This window comes from Carlito syrichta, unplaced genomic scaffold (genome assembly GCF_000164805.1).
Source record: "Carlito syrichta isolate Samal-C Ts95f unplaced genomic scaffold, Tarsius_syrichta-2.0.1 Scaffold314047, whole genome shotgun sequence".
Classification (NCBI taxonomy): Eukaryota; Metazoa; Chordata; class Mammalia; order Primates; family Tarsiidae; genus Carlito; species Carlito syrichta.
The window spans coordinates 115,588-130,115 of record NW_007258143.1 but is presented as its reverse complement, the minus strand read 5'-3'; the positions used below and the strand labels follow the sequence as shown (position 1 = coordinate 130,115).

Genomic DNA, 14,528 nt, shown 5'->3' with positions numbered 1-14,528 from the left:
GTGAGACTCTAACTGAAAAAAAAAAAAGATAAGGGGTACAATTCAGGGTTAGGAATACAAATGTTCATTATGCGGGTACCCTTGTTGATGAGGTGTGCCCTCCCTCCCCCGGCAGATTCTCACTACTGCCAGTCCCCACCCACTCCCTAATATTGTAATTCTTATTTCCCAAATAAAGAATCTGTGCTTCAGAGAGGCAAAGCCACTTGCTCAATGTCACACAGAGCCAGATTCAAACTGTGCTCTTTCCGCTCTGTCTCATCTCCAAGCAATGTGAGATATGGCAGAGTAGACTGTGTTGGTTTATGGATTGCTGACAGTAAGTTGATCAGAAAACATGAGGCATGAAGGGCTAGTCTTTAAGATGAACGAGGAGGGGTTGCACTGCCCCACCGATGGCTTGACTTACTACCATGAACCACTCATATACATTCATCCCCCTTGGTGATCTGGGACAGGATGCTGAGATGTATGTCTCAGTTCTCTTCTCACCATAGACTCATCTCCTATGCCCACACTTACAGAAATAGAACCATGTACCATGTGATTTCATTTATTATATGCTAAAGTAGTTCTTACAAAACAACAGAGGAACTATCATTCAACACATTGCAGTAAAAAAACTGGTTGGCTACCATTTGGGGGAAGACAATTTTTTTTCTATTTATTCTATTCATCTTTATCATCCTCAAATTAGAAAAAAATTAAATACTATATGTTATTAAATAGAACTGAGTAGATCTATCTAGTAGATATTTGAGCTGATGTAGCTTTCTAAGCTTTGAAGTGTCAAGAAGAAATTACAAGAGATCAATAGATTTGACTATATAAAATCCCAAAAATATATACACTGATATAACCAAAAGAAAAATAACCAGTTGATGAGACTATCTGCTTCAAATATAACAAAGGATTAACTTCTATATTTTATAAAGCATTCATGCAAATCTATCCGAAAAGCATATTCTCCAAAGATAAATGGTCGGAGGTACTTCAAACAAGAGGAAATGGAATGAGTAAATGGCAAAATGTTCAACCTCACTAGTGGTTATCTTTAGTGCAAATTAAAACAATTACATTAGCAAAAGTTAAAAATAAGTAATTACCAGGCTGGCATGGTAAAATTGCAAGGATTCAGCCGGACTCAGTGGCTCAGCCTGTAATCCCGCGCCTTTGGGAGGCTGAGGTGAGTGGATTGCCTGAGCCCACAGGTTCGCGACCCGCCTGGGCAACTTGGCGAGACCTCATCTCTACAATAAATCAAAAATTAGCCGGGCGTGGTAGCGCGCGCCTGTAGTTCCAGCTACTAGGAACGCTGAGGCGGAAGGATCACCGGAGCCCAGTAGGTCGAGGCTGCGGTGGCCGGGATACGACCACTGCACTCCAGTCTGGGCAACAGAGTGAGACTCCATCTCAAAAAAAAAAATTGCAAGGATTCTTGGAGAAAGGTTTTTGGCAGTATACACACGCTACCCTAAAAGCATTCAAACTCTGTAACATAGTGCTCCCTTTCTAATGGTTACTGTCAACCACTCCCATGAGCTAATCACAGATGCACCAATTCTCCCACAACTGTGTCTCCAGTCCAGATCATGCACCTGAGCTCAGAACTGTGTCTATATCACCAGACTGATATTTCCTACTCCCTCAGCCCCATGTGTCAGCCTGACCTCCTCATCTCCCCAAGCATACTCCTCTGCCTCCTCCTTGTTCCAGTGAATGCATCACTGAGTCACCAAGCCAGAAACCTGGGAGTCATCCTAATTACCTCCTTGTCCCTCACTCCTGCACATTCATCATTCCCCAGCCAGATCCTGCCAATACTCCATCTGCAGTGTCTTTTGAACCTGCCTCCTCCTCCTCAGTCCTACAGTTACAGATCTGGGTCTCACCCTCCTGTTTCTTACTTGTATTGTTGAAATAGACCTGACCCATGTCCTCTAAGTCACTCACATTTCCTTCAAACCATTCTACAGGGAGGAGTTGAAGTCATCGTCTTAAAGCACAAAACTGATCCCATCTTCCTTAAAATCTTTAAATGGCTCCCCATTGTCTACCTACAGGCTAAACTCCAAGATATTTAAGATTTAGCAGCCCTTTGCATCCCAACCTGCTTCACCGCCATCTTTTCTCTGATGAGCTTCTTCTAGCTTTCCTTCCCACCTCTTCCATTATAATGTGAGTTCCTTGAGAGCAGGAACTAAATCTTTTGTTGTTGTTGTTGTTGTTGTTGCTGTTGTTGTTGCTGTTGTTGCTGTTGCTGGTGTTGTTTTTTGAGTTGGAGTCTCGCTCTGTCGCCCAGACTGGAGGGCAGTGGCCACTCCCGGCCACCGCAGCCTTGACCTGCTGGGCTCCAGCGATCCTTCCGCCTCAGTCTTCCAAGTAGCTGGAACTACAGGCGCGTGCTACCACGCCCAGCTAATTTTTTTGATTTATTGCAGAGATGATGTCTCACCAAGTTGCCCAGGTGGGTCTCGAACCCGCGGGCTCAGGCAATTCACTCACCTCAGCTTCCCAAAGCGCGGGATTACAGACTGAGCCACTGATTCTGAGCCACGGAGCCCGGCTAGGAATAAATCTTAATCATCTCTGCATCCCAGGCTTATAATACAGAGCTTGACACAGAGTAGGTACTTAAATGTTGGTTGAAGGAATAGATTTATTCTAAGGAAATCATTCAACTGAAAGAAAAAGCTGTATGAAGGAAGCTGTTCACTGTAAAAAACATTCATAATAAAGAAAAAGTTCAAGCCGGGCTTGGTGACTCAGCCTGTAATCCCGCGCCTTTGGGAGGCTGAGGTGAGTGGATTGCCTGAGCCGGAGGGTTCGAGACCTGCCTGGGCAGCGAGACCTCATCTCTACAATTAATCAAAAAATCAGCCGGCCATGGTAGCGCATGCCTGTAATTCCGGCTACTTGGAAGGCTGAGGCGGAAGGATCGCCGGAGCCCAGCAGGTCGAGGCTGCGGCGGCCGGGAGCGGCCACTGCACTCCAGTCTGGGCAACAGAGCGAGAGTCCAACTCAAAAAAAAAAAAAAAAAGTAAAAGAAAAAGTTCAGAAAACTGAATGTCCAACAAAAGAGAACTTTTATTAATTATGGGACATTCACTTAATGGAATATGATGCCGCTGTTAAAATAGTAATTATCAAGATCATGTAGCAACTTGGAAAATGTTTCTAATATAATAAAAGCAGAATACAAAATGGTCTGTATGCTAGGACTAAAATTATGTAAAAGTATGCATGCACACAAACCCATCAGGATGAGAACAGGAACAAATGAATACAGATGATGTGTTTAGGGTGTTCAGGGAGGTACTGTTTGCGATTTACTTAGCTCTTTCCAAATTCTCTTTATTGTTGTTAGAATGTCACCTGTGCACAAATACAAATTGAGAAAGAAAATAATATCCCTCAAGTCCTTTGACAACCCATGGTATAAAAACAAACCAAACAACCACCGACCTGGGAGGCAAGAGACCAGCTCCACCCTCCCATAAAGGGTTGTGTGATTTTGGTTAAGTGAGATCTGTAGCTCTAACCAGTCATTTCTCCTATCCTTTCTAAATGTAAATTCCATAGTCATCCCTCACTCTCAGATCAACGCCTTCATCATTTCTGTTAGCTGCACCACCATCTTCCCAGTGCCCCCAGATTGAAAACCTTCTGCTATCACCCTCTCTCTGTTACTCACCTCCAACTAATTGATCCTTCCCACTAATCATTTATTTTTTTGTTGTTGTTTTTTGGGGGTTTTTTTGAGTTGGAGTCTCACTCCGTCTCCCAGACTGGAGTGCAGTGGCCGCTCCCGGCCACCACAGCCTCGACCCGCAGGGCTCTGGCGATCCTTCCGCCTCAGCCTTCCAAGTAGCCGGAATTACAGGCATGCACTACCACACCCAGCTGATTTTTTGATTTATTGTAAAGATGAGGTCTCGTTGCCCAGGTGGGTCTCGAACCCTCGGGCCCAGGCAATCCACTCACCTCAGCCTCCCAAAGGCGCGGGATTACAGGCTGAGCCACTGAACCCGGCTAATCATTTATTTTTATTTATTTATTTATTTATTGTTTGTTTGTTTGTTTTTGAGGGGGGTGGAGTCTCACTCTGTCACCCAGACTGGAGTGCAGTGGCCGCTCCCAGCCACCGCAGTCTCGAACTGCTGGGTTCCGGCGATCCTTCCGCCTCAGCCTTCCGAGTAGCTGGAACTACAGGCGCGCGCTACCATGGCCGGCTCATTTTGATTTATTGTAGAGATGAGGTCTCGCCAAGTTGCCCAGGTGGGTCTCGAACCCGCGGACTCAGGCAATCCACTCACCTTAGCCTCCCAAAGGCGCGGGATTACAGGCTGAGCCACCGAGTCCGGCACCCACTAATCATTTATAACATGCTTTATTATGGATCATACTCCAGTTTTAGACAAAGAGGCATCCCTGCCCTCCTAGTTAATACTGTCTGGTTGAGAAGAACATACAGTTTTTTCTCTCTTGTTCCTCTGCAGACTGCTGAGAGATGAAGTGGATGGTAGAGACAGAGACTTGTAAAGTGGCACCTCATGTGTTCGGAGCTTGATTCAACGGTGGGAAGAATTCAGTCACAGGCTGGATGCTCTCAGGTATGGTATAGTAGGATTTGGCACAATGAATGGGATGCTGACTCAATTTATTCATTCCACAAGTATTTACCAAGTGCTGGACACAGCTCCAAGCTCTCTGGTAGGTGGCAAAGCCTGCCCAGATGAATTGGAGCAGGCTTTGCCCTGGAGATCCTCAGTTTAGTGGAAGACAGACAAGCAAATTAGTCATTGCTACATAATGTGCTAAGTGCTGTCACCAAGTTTAAAAAGATGGCTCTGGTGCAAGAATGGGATTTACCCTGCCTGAGGGGACCAGGAGCTCACAGAACCAAAGGGACATGAGTTGAAAGTATCTCCAAGGCTAAGGAGTGGGATTAGGTGGTTCCTAGGAAAGAGGCTGGGCTGTTAATGGCAATTCCAAGCTGAGGAATCGTTAAGTCCACAGGCAGTCCTGAAAGTGCCAGCTCTCTTAGAGCAAATTAGTTTGGAGTGGCTTGAGCTTTGACATTTGGGATGGGAGGAGGGAGTAACCGGCCAGACAAAGCTCTGACCTTCTCTCTCAGGGTAGGAAGGAGAGTCAAGGGCAGTTTCAAAGCAGAGAAATAGCAGGATCAGATCTTTTAGTTAGATAAGTAGGTAATCTCTAATGTTCCTTCTCTTCCCCGAGACTCTGTAAGTGCTCAGGAAGCGAGGGGGAGGATGTCAGGGTTCAAGCAGGGATTTTACCTCCCACCTCCTACAGCCCATCCTCTCGGCAGTCTGCACAGAAATAAGAGTAAAAAACGTTGTTGGCTCTTCCCAATTTTCAGTATGGGCTGACTGGCTGACTCGAGGGAACCTGAAAGAAGGGACAGACAAAATATGTTTACAAAATAATTGAGTTTCAAGTCAGAGACGAGTTAAAAAAGAAAGAATATTTAGTGTTTATTAAAGTGTATTGTATTTATTATATAATCATCTACACGTGGGGCTCAAAGTAGCTCACTTTGAACTCTCCTTGAAGGCGGGGGTCTCATCTAGTTCATCTATGTATTCCCAGCACCTAGCACCGAATCAGGAACAGAAGAGGCCCTCCGCAAATATGCGGGGAGGAAGTGCGGACAAGGAGGAGGGAGGAGACTGCCCTGAGGAGACACCCTCTTTTGCCAGAAGTTCCCCAGCTCTGAACCTCCGACCTCCCACCAGCAGATGGCAAGACAGAGTCCCGACGCGCCTGGAAGGTACTGCGCTGGGCGGAGCGTCTGATTAGCCGGCGCGCGCAGCCTCCGACCCTCATTTCTCCGCGCACCGGAAGAAGGCGGCCCTCTTTCCGTGACCTGCACAGCCATGGTAAGGTTGCGGCTTTAGGAGCTCTTGGGACTTATCCGCTTCCATCCTCCTCTGGTTGGGGCTGTCCGGGTCCTTGGGGCTCCCGTGAGGGATGGCCTGGCAGAAGCGAAAGGATCACGGCCTACGAGATTGCTCCGGGCAGGCTCCATGGCGGAGGGCGAGCGCCGGCCTAGAGTTGGGGGGGGCAGATCTGGTGCCGCTTGCGGAAAGGCCTCGGTCTCAGACCAGGCCACACATCCTCTGATCCCCGGAGAAGCAACTTTTCTTGCCGGGTTGGAGTTGGGTGGGCCAGGAACTCAGACTGCGAGCCCGGGGCAGGTGACACTGGGCCGCCAGGCGGAGAAGGGTTTTTCTTAATCATTCTTTTTGGCACGGCCTGACTACGTTGTGTAACGGCTAAGCATCTGTACACAACATTGAAAAGACTTCCTGCCTCTTTTTAAAGTAAAATTGGTATCGGCATTTGGCTTTACCAGGGAGCAGCACACGTGGCTGTGCAAATGTCAGTTTGATATTGTGCCAGACACCTCAAAACTAGACTGTCATATTGTGATATTTTTACTTTGATTAACAAGTAGAAGCACAGATGGGTTTCTGGGCCGTTTCACTAGCATGGTGTCCTTGAAAGAACCTTACCTATGTAAGCACGGGCCGTTTTAAGAGGTTGCGTGAAGATACTTTAGCAGATTCTGGAAGATAGTAACTAATTAATGCTCTCTGTACAATGTGATGGCTGGTTGCAGTGTACCGAGCTTAAACAGCATTTGCTAGGTTCTGTGTATGATTTTGCTTCTCTGTTTTATTGGAGCCCTGGGTTTTGTTTGGTTTTCTTCTGAAAAGAATAGTTATTTCAAAAGTTACAGAGGGGCACAACGTTGATAAGGGTACCTGATCTCACACTGGGCAAAATGAGGACCAGATGGAGGCACAAACTTTACCTGTGCGATGTCCAAAAGTTAGTAAAATTTAAAAAAAGAAAGTTACACACTAGTTTTTGTAATCAATTCTTGAAGACTCCTGAACTCACTTAACATTGCAATCTAATCCTTTGTTTCAGGCTCGTGGTCCCAAGAAGCATCTGAAGCGGGTAGCAGCTCCAAAGCATTGGATGCTGGATAAATTGACCGGTGTGTTTGTAAGTATCTTAAGGGAGATATCTGATACTGTTCCTTGGCATGTCTGATTACTGTATTCATAAATGTTTCTTGTAGTGCCTGCTATTTTAAGTGCCTCACAACTCATTTGGGGACCAGACTAGGGAGGAAATATCTGTTCTTGACTTCCTCTGCTCTTGAAGGCCCTGTGCTATCTAGCTGCACCCCTCCTCCACTCTTAATATTTTTGTGTCATTTATTCCACATACCACACGGTACACATGAACTAAAGACTCACATATTCTTGATGAGCCTGGTTCTCTAAAGAAAACAACAGTAAGCCGGGCTCAGTGGCTCAGCCTGTAATCCCGCAGCCTTTGGGAGGCTGAGGTGAGTGGATTGCCTGAGCCCATGGGTTCGAGACCTGCCTGGGCAGGCGAGACCTCATCTCTACAATAAAATCAAAAAAATTAGCTGGGCATGGTAGCGAGCACCTGTAATTCCAGCTACTCAGAAGGCTGAGGCGGAAGTATGGTCGGAGCCCAGCAGGTCGAGGCTGCGGTGGCCGGGAGCAGCCACTCCTCCAGTCTGGGCAACAGAGTGAGACTCCGACTCAAAAAAAAAAAAAAAAAGAAAAAGAAAACAACAGTAAAACTTTAAGGTCTGCAATAGTTTTGTAAGCTTTGTACACCTATGTAAACGCACGAGTAGAGGTGTAATAAATCAAAAAATTAGCCAGGCGTGGTAGCGCGCACCTGTAGTTTCGGCTACTTGGAAGGCTGAGGCGGGAGGATCGCTGGAACCCAGCAGGTCAAGGCTGCGGTGGCTGGGAGCAGCCACTGCACTCCAATCTGGGCAACAGTGAGACTCCAACTCAAAAAAGAGAGAGGAGAGAATAATTTATAAACTTTTATAATTTTATAGGCTCCTCGTCCATCCACTGGTCCCCACAAGCTGAGAGAATGTCTTCCTCTCATCATTTTTCTAAGAAACAGACTTAAGTATGCTCTGACTGGAGATGAAGTAAAAAAGATCTGCATGCAGCGGTTCATTAAGATCGATGGCAAGGTCCGAACTGATATAACCTACCCTGCTGGTTTTATGGGTAAGTGGAAGTTTTAAGTATTGTGGAGACACTTAGTGATGGGAAACCAGTGTGATAACCAAATAAGATTTTCTAGCATCATTAATCTTCAGAATTCTTGTTGGTGTTTGAAGTGAGAAAGTACATGGGGGTTTTGTTAATGAACTCTGGTTGTTGACTCATCATGGGTTAGTGGGGGTCACTGTAGTAACATTTTTCTTTGATACCAGATGTCATCAGCATTGACAAGACTGGAGAGAACTTCCGCCTGATCTATGACACCAAGGGTCGGTTTGCTGTTCATCGTATCACACCTGAGGAGGCCAAGGTGCATGTTGTTTGAAGTTAATTTCTCCAACAGATTGTCCTTTTTGTGATAGAAATGAATTCTAGTTGAACAATGCCTTCCTAGCTATCTCTTAGAAGCGACAGTGATTTCTAGGAACTCCATTATGGGTACCTGGAGTATGCCCTCTTTAAAGATAAGGGACCAGAAAACCAATCTAGTCCAAACCTATTGACCTTTGGCCATGTCTCCATTTATGGGTCTGGCTTTGGGGAGGGGAAGGTGTTGATGGAGAAGACTGATAAGATAGTCCTTGAGGCACCAGTTTCAGATTTATTACAGTGTTTATTTAATCCAGTTTGTTGTGGTGGTTTTACAAAAAAGTTTAGGGCTTCTTGAAGTGTTGGCTGTAAGTGAAGGTTAATTCAATTAGCTTATGTGGCTCCTAATTTATTTGTGCACTGCCTTGTTATCAGCAGGCTGGAGGGCATGTCCAGTGGCATCTGATTTGATTTACTTGAAGGTTATCAGGGAGTAGAGATCCAGAATTGAAATACTGTTGATTAGATGAACTGGTAATGTAATTACTGTTTGAGACAAGACTGAGTTGTGATATAGGGGGGTCCGTTGATGTAAGAAAGAACACATGTTAGGAGAGATCAGGGAGAGTTAAGAGGGAAGAGTCCCCATGAGGCTTAAAGTGGAGTGGAACTTATATTGGAGAAGGAGACACACAGTAGTGGACATCCAACCACGTTTTTGTGTCCTTGTCAGCAAAGTTGTAGAGCTCTTCAGTATCTTGGACTTTAGTGAGGGAAGGGGATTCAGGAATAAGAAGAAAATAAATGTAGGAAGACTAGACTAGAGAAGGGGCTGTATGTAGCATATATTTATGAAGGATGGAGAGAAAAATCAGGGCCACAGTTCTGTTGCAGTTCGGGAGACCCATGGGTCCTGTATAGGTTGTTGCCTTTAACTACTAATTGCATTTTCAAGCCTGTGACTTGGAAAGACCTGTTCTATCCACTCTGGAGCATAGTGCATGTAAGCTACACTAAATGTGCCTAACCCTTGTGTTTTTCCTAGTACAAGTTGTGCAAAGTAAGAAAGATCTTTGTGGGCACAAAAGGAATTCCTCATCTGGTGACTCATGATGCTCGCACCATCCGCTACCCTGATCCCCTTATCAAGGTGAATGACACCATTCAGATTGATTTGGAGGCTGGCAAAATTACTGATTTTATCAAGTTTGACACTGGTAAGCATCTTGTACCTGAGCTTCCTCTTTTAGGCCCAAGTGTTATGGCTGTTTAGCCACCACAGCCTCTACCTGCTGGACTTAGGCAATCCTTCCAGCTAGTTTTTGTGATTTATTGTAGTGACAAGGTCTCACCAAGTTGCCCAGGCTGTTCTTGAACCCCGGGCTCAGGCAGTCCTCTCACCTCAGCCTCCCAAAGCACTGGGATTACAGGCTGAGCCACCGCACCCGGCCCCTCTTTTTTGTTTTTTTTAAAAGCCATCTGCTCCGAGCCCCCGGGTTTATGTTATTTTTCTTCCAGAGGTTCAAATGCTTAGAATATTCTGGGTAGCTGAAATGAGATCTGGTATAAAAACACATTTCTTCTTTTTTTTTTTTTTTTTTTTTTGAGTTGGAGTCTCACTTTCGCCCAGACTGGAGGGCAGTGGCCGCTCCCGGCCACCGCAGCCTCCACCAGCTGGGCTCCAGCAATCCTTCTGCCTCAGCCTTCCAAGAAGCTGGAACTACAGGTGCACGCTACCACACCCGGCTAATTTTTGATTTATTGCAGAGATGAGGTCTCGCCAGGTTGCCCAGGTGGGTCTCGAACCCGCAGGCTCAGGCAATCCACTCACCTCAGCCTCCCAAAGGCGTGGGATTACAGGCTGAGCCACCGAGCCCGGCTAAAAACACATTTCTTAAGAGGAGCTTGGGAATCCTAGCTGGGGCCACAAATCCATGGGAGTAGACTCAGGCTCAATATGGAGAAAAGGATCTTTGGGATGCTTGTTATTTGTTACTTGGGGTGGTTGTAAGTTTGCACAGTGCCTTGCTTGAAGTAGATGATTTCTTCGTGTCTAGGTAACCTGTGTATGGTGACTGGAGGTGCTAACCTGGGAAGAATTGGTGTGATCACCAACAGAGAAAGACATCCTGGATCTTTTGATGTGGTTCATGTAAAAGATGCCAATGGCAACAGCTTTGCCACTCGGCTCTCCAACATTTTTGTTATTGGCAAAGTAAGTCTGGGTTTCCCTTCTCTCTAGTCCAGGGAAACATGTAGATGTGGGTGTTCCTGGGATTGAGGCTGGTTCTGCTGCTTTTTTAGCATCATGGAATCAGTGGGGGACCCAATCACCTTGGTTGGTGAAAAGTGCCAGTGACAATGTATATAGCTTACATTTAGGCACTAAGTTTGCAGTGGCTGTGTTTACTTGGAAATTAACAGCCTCAGGTACCACTTAACTTGGACTTGCTTCAATAAATGTTAAGTCCCTGCTATGTATAGTAATCATCTAAGACATTAATTATGAATGGTGTATAGCAAGTTTTAGAGAATAGCCCCAGCAACCCAAGCAGTAGATGACTTCTTGTAACCGTCATTTTACTGTTTTAGGACTGCCTAGTTCGCAAACAGGCTTCAGTTCTGTTACATGAGATGACAGTTGTAGCATGTGCCAAGCTGCTAATGGAGTTGATAATGTAGCAGGTTTTGAATCTCCTTGTTTTCTTCTCCAGGGTAACAAACCATGGATTTCTCTTCCCAGAGGAAAAGGTATCCGCCTCACCATTGCTGAAGAGAGAGACAAAAGACTGGCAGCCAAACAGAGCAGTGGGTGAAATGGTCTCTGTGACGTGTTAAAAAGATCTTTACCTAATTAAAGATAACACAGTGTGGTTCATTGCCTGTTGGTTTTTACAAAAATTTAGTTGCCTGCTATTTTATTTTATAATGTGACAAGTGATTGGGTTCTCAGGCAGGCTTGGGCAGTGGTGGAAAGTAAAGCACGCCAGACTTGGGAAAGGAACAGCAACTAGCTAAGGGCTAAAGAGGGCCAAGAAAGCCCAGAGTGTTGATTCTTAAATTGGCGAAAAACTTATTAAACCCGGGTTGGGGGGGGTCCCTCTGTCTTACTAAATTCTCTTGACTTTTTGAAAAATCAGCACCCTCATTTTCTTACTCCGGTCTTTATTGCATTAGCCCATCTATAAGCCTAGTTCATCTGTTTTTTCACTCCTGTGCCCAGCTTGCCAAATGCCAAGTGCAAATCTCCAGCTGTAGATAAGGGTCATCATTACAAATGTACAGATGATTGATGTTGCAAAGTAGTGCACTTACTTTGGACATGGTACTCCATTCTCCAACTGCCACTGTAATCCTGTTTCTCAGAGGACTTGGCAAAACAAACCATGTAGAAAATGAACTGCTTCCCTAAAAGTGTAGGATCATGTCAGGTTTGCCAATTTTAGGAGGAAGTGCCCCTGCTTCATGGGGCCTGCTCTTAATACCTGTGTCTCAATCCAAGCCCTCCAGTCTCTTCTCCAAAAGTATCAGTTTATCCTGCATTGTTAGTATTACCCTATGAAGTGATCTTCCTGCTAAAAACAAAAAACACCCTTGCCTCCTGTAACAGGGCTTTTGAGTTTTGATACTATTGACATCTGGGCCTAGGTAATTTGTTACAGGCAGCTGTCCTGTACACTGTGGGATGTGTAGCGCCATTCCTGGCCCCTACCCACTATATGTAGTACCACTTATCCGTCCCCACCCAGTTGTGATGACCAAAAATTACTCCAGATACTGCCAAATGCCTTCTGAGAAGGAGAGTTGCCCTGTGATAAGAACCACTACCCAGTAGATACTGCTGTATCTCAGCATTACCCTCAATACCTTGTTTCAGAATGCTCGAGCTTAGTCATCCCACCATCATGGTTTTAGGGAAGAAAATCTTTTTAAAAAGTTTTGGGCATCTTTCAGATACAATAAACGTGAAGTCATCCCTCGGTACCCCGGCCTGTGGTACAGCAGCAGAGAAGTCTCATGAGGCACTGTGGCTTGGGGCAGTGTTTCCACCCTGGTTGCATCGTGGGCCTGGAGTCAGGAGGCACAGATTACTTGGTCTTCCCAGAGAACTGACCAACATCCAAGCTAATCAGCTTAAGGAGGCATACCCAGGGATCTCTGACACTGGGATTTGACCCCAGAGGGTTTCTCTGCTTTTCACTGCAGGCTCAAAAGCATGACTGGCTGGAACCCCAGGACCTCTACCTAAGAAGGAAAAAAGGAATTTCAGGAACTGGGTCCAGCCAAATCAGGGATGAGAGGGGTGCAAAAATGGGTTTGCCAGACATCTTGCCTAAGCATGGTTTTTCTTGCCAAGAGAATAGAGCTCATCCAGGTAGCCAATTCTGATGAAAGACCAGGTCAGAAGTAATCTTGCATTGCCCCTGAGACAGGTGAGACTGAAAGGCCAGAGGGTAGGGCTTCAGCCGGTAACCTGGGTGCAGGGTCCCTGAATACTGGGGCTCTTGCTGCTACCCTGCTTAACACACCTTTGGCCACATTTTGCTTCTTTCTAGATTTGTTCTAAGTAAATTAAAGAAATTTGGATTTTGGCTAAGGAACCAAAACAAATGTAGAAAATTTCAAGAAGACTTAAAGTTGGACCTTTCCATCAAAGCAGTGGTTTCTGGTGCTCACTGGTGAGCCATCTCACACAACTGGAGAATTGGTGTTAAGCTGTAGTCTCATAGCACTGGCAGACTTTAACATTATGCATTTGTTTTGATTTTTTATTTGTTAAACTAGCACAGAATTTTGGTGGGGGATTTTTTTAGCAACTTCCCCATTGTGGGGAAGATTTCCATCCTAATACCAGGTTGTACTAGTAGACTTAAGCCAATGGGTCCTATATCGTAGAAATGAACTCCAAATTTCCAAATAAAATGGCTTGTGTCTGTAAGGCTTTTTTTTTTTTTTGAGTTGGAGTCACTTCATCGCCCAGGCCGGAGTGCAGTGGCACACTCCTGGCCACCACAGCCTCGACCTGCTGGGCTCCAGCGATCCTTCCGCCTCAGCCTTCTAAGTAGCTGGAACTACAGGCGCGCACTACCATGCCCAGCTAATTTTTTGGTTTATTGTAGAGATGAGGTCTCGCCAAGTTACCTGGGCAGGTCTCGAACCCGCGGGCGCCAGCAATCCACTCACCTCAGCCTCCCAAAGCGCTGGGATTATAGGCTGAGCCACCAAGCCTAGGCTTAAAACTTTTTAAGCCTTCCAATTTGATTCATAAAACCTTAGAGCTGAAGGAAACCTCGGAGATCGTTTCGGCAGGGAAGTAGACAAATGGTCCTGAGATGAAATAGACTGGAGCCAGCAGCACTTTACTGGACTTGGTTTATATCCCAGTGCCTCTAGCAGGCTGAGCCTCACACCCAGTCAGCAGCCCAACAGCACACCTTTGAAGAAGAATATAAACAGGGCTTACGTAGTCCAGTACTTTATAGTTTCCAGAGCCATTTTGATGTTTTGATATACAAATCCTGTGCTCTTTTTGCTAACAGATGCAGGAAGAGTGATGCTACCCACCTGACCCCTGCCTCCCGCCTATCAGTCTATCTTTCCTAGGTATCCCCATCTCATGTCATGGCAAATTCCATTTTACCAGTAACTCAGGCCAAAAGCTTTGGCACATCCTTGATTCATCTTTTCTTACGTTTCACATAGAATTTTATCTGAAAATTCTGGTATCTCTACTTTCAAAATATGTCTAGAATCAATAGTGATATTTCAAAATAATTGCTCATTTTTGTGCAATGACTACAGGTTTTTAAAGTTTTTTGTTTGCATTTTTTAATTTACATTTTTAGAGATGGGTTCTGGCTCTGTCATCCAGGCTGGAGTGCAGTGGTGCAATCATAACTCACTGCAGCCTCAAACTGGGTTCAAGAGATCCTCTTGCCCAGCCTCCTTAGTAGAGGACAAGGTGCGAGCCACTGCACCCTGAATATATTACAGCTTTTAAAAAGTCTTTATCTTTTTTTTTTTTTTGAGTTGGAGTCTCACTCTGTCGCCCAGACTGGAGTGCAGTGGCTGCTCCTGGCCACCGCAGCCTCGACCTGCTGGGCTCCGGGGATCCCTCCT

The 14,528-nt window shown here is 45.6% G+C and overlaps 2 protein-coding genes across 3 annotated transcripts in view; one reads left to right on the top strand and one right to left on the bottom strand.

Moving 5' to 3' along the window:
• Positions 1-14,528, bottom strand: part of PIN4 (peptidylprolyl cis/trans isomerase, NIMA-interacting 4) — a 147,586-nt gene that overhangs the window by 26,026 nt on the left and 107,032 nt on the right. The window lies entirely within an intron of this gene.
• On the top strand, positions 5,776-11,309 carry RPS4X (ribosomal protein S4, X-linked). 2 transcript variants are annotated; one of them, XM_008070862.1, is made up of 7 exons: positions 5,776-5,903; positions 6,961-7,038; positions 7,922-8,102; positions 8,312-8,409; positions 9,454-9,625; positions 10,466-10,623; positions 11,123-11,309. In XM_008070862.1, exons 1-7 carry the CDS (start codon positions 5,901-5,903, stop codon positions 11,222-11,224), a joined length of 792 nt encoding a protein of 263 aa, XP_008069053.1. In that variant the 5' UTR covers positions 5,776-5,900; the 3' UTR covers positions 11,225-11,309. The 2 variants fall into 2 exon arrangements, with proteins under 2 accessions (XP_008069053.1, XP_021574638.1); XM_021718963.1 differs by having other exon boundaries at positions 10,466-10,633; positions 11,123-11,286.

Excerpts from the sequence above, each read along its gene's own strand:
- RPS4X (XM_008070862.1), top strand. Across the intron at positions 8,103-8,311 it reads CTACCCTGCTGGTTTTATGG|ATGTCATCAGCATTGACAAG; the intron begins GTAAGTGGAAGT and ends CTTTGATACCAG. Across the intron at positions 10,624-11,122 it reads ACATTTTTGTTATTGGCAAA|GGTAACAAACCATGGATTTC; the intron begins GTAAGTCTGGGT and ends TTTCTTCTCCAG.